The sequence below is a fragment of the Anarrhichthys ocellatus genome, unplaced genomic scaffold, assembly GCF_004355925.1.
Source record: "Anarrhichthys ocellatus isolate YVR2014 unplaced genomic scaffold, GSC_Weel_1.0 scaffold1483, whole genome shotgun sequence".
NCBI lineage: Eukaryota > Metazoa > Chordata > Actinopteri > Perciformes > Anarhichadidae > Anarrhichthys > Anarrhichthys ocellatus.
This window is the reverse complement of record NW_022281457.1, coordinates 1-6,212: the sequence shown is the minus strand read 5'-3', so window position 1 is coordinate 6,212 and position 6,212 is coordinate 1. Positions and strand designations below refer to the sequence as shown.

Here is a 6,212-nt window from a genome sequence, read left to right as displayed (position 1 = left end):
CCCCCCCCCCCCCCCCCCGGACTCTCTCCTCCATCAGACATTCTCCGTCACTCGCCACTATCAAAACTGCACTTAAATTTAAATCTGTTTTCAACTTGTGATGTTTTTACCATGTACAGGGCCTTTACAAACAAAATGTATTATTATTATTATTATTATTATTATTATTATTATTATTATTATTACTTCCTTGTAACATCTCTGTGTGTGTTTCCTGTTTTCTGCAGACCTTCCACAGCTGTTGGTGAATAACGAAGAGATTCAGCAGCAGGAGTGGAGCTCCAGTCTGGACCAGGAGGACCCAGAGCCCCTACACATTAAAGAGGAACAGGAGGAACTCTGGACCAGTCAGGAGGGAGAGCAGCTTCAAGGTCTGGAGGAGGCTCATATCAAGTTCTTATTCACTCCTGTGAAGAGTGAAGATGATGAAGAGGAAGCTCAGTCCTCACAGCTTCATCAAAGACAAACTGAACAGATGGAAACAGAAGGTGATGGAGAGGACTGTGGAGGACCAGAACCAGACAAGAACTCGGATCTAGAACCATATCCTGATAACAAGACTGGAGACTCTTCTGAACCTGAGACTGATGACTGGAATGGGACCAGAGAACCTCAGTCAGGTCTAAACTCTGTGAATAATGATGATGTTTCTGTCAGTGATTCAATGTCTAGTGCTGGTGTGAAACCATTCAGCTGCTCTCACTGTGGGAAAAGATTTGGCTGCAGATCATTTTTAAAAAGACACATGAGAACTCACACAGGAGAGAAACCATTCTGCTGCTCAATCTGTAAGAAATCGTTTGCTCAGAGTGGAGATTTACAGAAACACGTGAGAATCCACACGGGAGAGAAACCATTTGGCTGCTCAGTCTGTGGTAAAGCTTTCAGTGATGGGGGAAACCTGAAGGGACACATGAGAACCCACACAGGAGAGAAACCATTCAGCTGCTCAGTCTGTAAGAAATCTTTTACACGCAGCGATAGTTTACAGAAACACATGAGAATCCACACAGGAGAGAAACCATTAAGCTGCTCTGAGTGTGGGAAACGATTTGGATTAAATGGAACTCTGACGAGACACATGAAAATCCACATCGGAGAGAAACCATTTGGTTGCTCATTTTGTGATAAAAGATTTTTGCGCAAGGAAGATATGAAGAGACACATGATAACACATACGGGGGAGAAACCCTTCGACTGCTCAGTGTGCGGCAAGAGATTCATACAAAAGGTACAGCTGACACACCACATGAGTAATCACACAGGAGAGAAACCCTTCAGCTGCTCTGTGTGCGGTAGAGCCTTCAGTGAAAGTGGAAATCTGAAGAAACACATGAGAATCCACACGGGGGAGAAAAGATTCAACTGCAGTGTTTGTGACCAAAGATTCACTTTGATTTATCAGCTCAGGAACCACGAATGTATCGGACTTCAGTCCTCACAGCTTCACCAGAGACAGACTGAGGAGGACAGAGAGGCGGAGCCGTCAGCCATGAACTGAACAAATGGAAACAACATCTCATATGAGCAACGCTATGGATTTGGTTGAAACTATTCCACATACATGACTGTTTTATAACTCATTGATGAGATTACATCAACTCCAGATAAAAAAGAGGACACTGGAGGATTGTTCCTGGATGTATCAAAAGATTTTCATAAATTAAGGTCCTATAGCTTCCAAGATTCAGTACTTTTATGGTTAGTGTTCTTCTCTTAAAGTAAACATCTGGTATGGGGTCCCACAAGGATCAATCCTGGGTCCTCTTCTTTTTCTTATTAATGTAAATGACCTAGTTTCTGTCTCCGAAACTGTATTTACTGTTTAATTTGCTAAGGATACCTGTCTGTTTCTATCTAAAACAAAAAAAACAATGTTGAAATTCTGATGAGGAATCAACACAGAGATGTTTAGGGATGCAAAATGGTTTAGGGGGAATACGCTGTCTCTTACAGATTTTCTTATTCACTTAGATTTTTACTTTTACGATTATTTAGTTTCTTATTACTTTTTTGTGGGTGATTTTTTTAAATTTTTTTTTTTATATTACGAAGCCTGTTAGGCTTTTGGCCTCCCTCACAGATTCTGTTATTATTATTATTATTATCTCCTCCAGGAGGATCATGCCATCGGTCTCGTATGTGAGTGCATATGTGACCTCTGTGTCTGTCCACTGATCTCTCATCCTGTTGCAGAAAGCTGCATCATGTTCTGGCTGCATGCTCAAAAACCTCTGATGGTGACTCGCATGTTCTCAGATCACCTTTTACCTCCTGACTGCCTGCTGACTCCTCGCTCACTACTCCTAACGGCCAGTAGGGGCCGCTAGTGGTAACACTGCTGAGTGCGTGGCCGATAAACCCAGACACTACTCACCACAGTGAGGTGGTAAGAGCTAACGGATATAACATACACAGACTGCTCACTTTGATTGTTTTGTACGTCGTGTTTGGTTTTAAACTCAAATGGCTAACGGAACTAGCAGTTCTATCTGTTCTCACACTTTGTGTGTGAGAGTCGTGCCACTCACCCAAAGTGTTAAGAAGAGCTGTAAAAATGTCCGAGAACAGACATACCAGACTTATATCCACCAAAAAGAGCCTTAAATCAGCAGCGAGGGAGCATTTTGGATATAAAATGACCAGAGAGTCATGTGACTCGCTGATTAATTACACAGTTCAACCATCAAAGAGTGAAAGAGTTTTACTGACGGTCGTCATCACAAAGATCTGAAGATCATTCATGCTTTCTAGTAGTGCTGGGCGGTATACCGGTTCAACCGGTTTTAATTTCCCGTATGATATAAATTTTTCATATACCGTCATGCACAGCCGAAACAACTTATGTCGCTCTTCAACAGGCAGCAAAATATATTGTTCGCCGCTGAGAGTGCTGCGGTGGGAGCTAGTTATCTTAGCTGTATTGAGAGGGAACCCTAGTCTTGGTCATAACTTTATAGCAACAATTAATAACCCACAACTAATGCTCTTTAACAGGGCAAAACACCACACACAACAGTTTGTGACATATACAATTTGTAACACTAATAATTGTACATTTATAAAATTTCACCGCCGGACTGCATGCTGGGTAAAGCTCGCTAACAGTCTGCTAACAGCTGGGAGAGGCTCTGTCGCGCCAGTAACGTTGCATTAAAGAACAGAAAAGAGCGATGCAGGATGAACAAAGACTGATCAACAAAAGGTATTTAGGTCAGACACATATGCAACACTGATTACCGTAATATGTGTGGTATTTGTTATAAATGTACACGATAAGAAGCTGTACATGGAGGGGCTTAGGACCCAGGGGAATGTAGGTGAAGGAAACAGGAAGTGACGGAACGGAAGACACGCCACACAAACAGCTGTTCGCCGCTCGCTGGCCGGCCGGCCGGTTCTTTTCGGCGTTAATTAATTAAACAAACATTATGATGCCTTCAGGCTCTGCTCAGTGAACATGAGTACTGGCTGAAGGTACATTATAACGTTATCATGATGTGTTCACATGTCATCTGTAAAATGTAGTTTTGGTGATAAACTTGAATAAATCCAGTAGTTTGAAGGAGATGTTTTCACGTTAATATGAAATAGATATTAGAGATGAATTATGAGCTGTTTAACTTCTAACACGAGCTCTAAGAACATTATTATACATCATTAAAAATAATCATGACAATAAAAATACAATCTTTTATTTACTTATCATTTGAATTGTGTTTTTCTGGAAAAAAAACCCACTATAAATTACTGTAACAAAGTAAAAGTATAACATTTAGTATTTTTGGTGGTTTACTGACTTCAGAGAGTTGAAATGATCCTTGTAGACCAGCTGGTATAATCACACATCAAAGGGATCTGTATCTATTAACATTGATCATCAATAATCAATAATTAGTATCAGCGGCAGATAAAAACCTGATCAGAGATCTAAAAGTTATATTTGCTCCTTTTTTTTTTTTCTTTTGTGCTGATCTGAACCGTGAGTGTTGTGATCCGTTGCACCACTGATACTATTACTACTATGACTACAACTGACACGATTACCACTATTAATACTGATACTACTACTAGTGAAATTCCACCATTTCAACATACAGTTAACATAAACTCCCTCAATGTGTGTTTCCTGTTTCCTGCAGACGTCCAGCAGCTGTTGGTGGGGAAAGAAGAGGTTCCCCCTGAGCAGCATGAGTGGAGCTCCAGTCTGGACCAGGAGGACCCAGAGCCCCCACACATTAAAGAGGACCAGGAGGACCTCTGGACCAGTCAGGAGGGAGAGCAGCTTCAAGGGCTGGAGGAAGCTGGTATCAAGTTCTCATTCACTCCTGTGAAGATGACGAAGAGGAAGCTCAGTCCTCACATCTTCATCAAAGACAAACTGAACAGATGGAAACAGAAGGTGATGGAGAGGACTGTGGAGGACCAGAACCAGACAGGAACTCAGATCCAGGTAGACATCCAGAACCAGATAAAGTCCCCGTCAGTGATTTGAGATGTAGATTTAGCACCAAAAGAACTCTGAAGGACCACATGAGATCTCACACAGGAGAGAAACCATTCAGCTGCTCCGCTTGTGGTAAATCTTTCAGTGAAAGTGGGAATCTGAAGGTACACATGAGATCTCATACGGGAGAGAAACCTTTTAGGTGCTCAGTCTGTAGAAAATCTTTTACACACAGTAGCGATTTACAGAAACACACGAGAATCCACGCAGAAGAAAAACCAGTGAGCTGCTCGGTTTGTGGTAACGCTTTCAGTGAAAGTGGAAATATGAATGGACATGTTAAAACTCATTTAAGAGAGAAAAGCTGCAACATTTGTGAACAAAGACTTAATTGGCTTTCAGGTAAAGGGAATTCTAATAATATATTATTAATATAGTATTTATTGACTGATCCAAGTTAATGTTTTGATATGTTTATCTTTGTTTTCACATTCAAAACCTTGATTCAACTTCTTCCGCACACAGACCACATCAGAGTAAAACATAGTTTAACACCTAAAAGAAAGAGCCAAAAAAAAAAGTGCAGTTTAAGTGTACGCCATGTTCAGAACATTTTCACCTTTTACCTACATTTTATCTTTGGTTATGTGATGCAGATCTGAAGCTTTGCATGGTTATGATGGGTTTTCTTCCATCCATCCCTTTATGAATCGACCAGAAAAGGGAAATTGGGTCCCCTTCTAGAGCCAGACCTAGGAGGTTGCCGGTGAGCGTCTGGTGGCCAGGGCTAGATATCGGGGTCAGGTGCAATGTGAACCATGCTGCAGGCAAGGGAATGTGGCCCTAGGTATGCCGAACCCTGGTATAGCAGACAATTTCTAGAGACGTGGAATGTCTAGAAACAGGAAGTGACGGAACGGAAGACACGCCACACAAACAGCTGTTCGCCACTCGCTGGCCGGCCGGCCAGTTCTTTTCGGCGTTAATTAATTAATTAAACATTATGATGCCTTCAGGCTCTGCTCAGTGAACATGAGTACTGGCTGAAGGTACATTATAACGTTGTCATGATGTGTTCACATGTCATCTGTAAAATGTATTTTTGGTGATAAACTTGAATAAATCCAGTAGTTTGAAGTAGATGTTTATGAATATGAAATAGACATTAGAGATGAATTATGAGCTGTTTAACTTCTAACACGAGCTCTAAGAACATTATTATACTTATTTTATTTAAGAAATAAAAGGACAGATTTGAAGTTCTCTGTTCATAGGTTTTGTGTATATTCCATAACTGAACGATCAAAAGTGACTTTTCTGTTGACATGTAACACAATAAATGGACTGTTTACATGTTAATGTGCATCTGTTTGTGTCTGAAGAGACGCGTGATCACTCACACGAGAGAAACCATTTAGTTGCTCAGTTTGTGATAAAAAGTTTGCCGAAAAACACCGATGACAGAGCACATGGTGGTCCACACGAGAGAAACGCTTCAGTTGCATGCAGTGTTTGTAACAGTCTTTGCCTGGCAACGACAGATCAGCAGCCATAAATGTGTTGGAACACCTGTCCTCATTAATGACGTCATCGGTGACCTGTCCTCATTAATGACGTCATCAGTGACTTCGCCTCATTAATGACGTCATCAGTGACCTCTCCTCATTAATGATGTCATCAGTGACCTCGCCTCATTAATGACGTCATCAGTGATCTCTCCTCATTAATGACGTCATCAGTGACCTCGCCTCATTAATGACGTCAT

At 41.3% G+C, this 6,212-nt stretch overlaps 1 protein-coding gene across 3 annotated transcripts in view; it reads left to right on the top strand.

Moving 5' to 3' along the window:
* The window catches only part of LOC116377638 (gastrula zinc finger protein XlCGF57.1-like), a 7,275-nt gene extending 3,096 nt beyond the window's left edge, over positions 1-4,179 (top strand). The window contains exons 2-3 of one of the 3 annotated variants that reach the window (XR_004212223.1): positions 228-2,389; positions 4,143-4,179. Coding sequence is in view for 1 of the 3 variants with exons in the window: in XM_031839311.1 (XP_031695171.1) it covers positions 228-1,501 (1,274 nt within the window). In the remaining 2 variants the exon portion in view is untranslated. Of the gene's footprint in view, positions 1-227; positions 2,974-4,142 lie in introns of those variants that run through there. The other 2 variants (XR_004212224.1, XM_031839311.1) reach the window with 2 other exon arrangements.
* Positions 4,180-6,212: the final 2,033 nt, after the last annotated feature.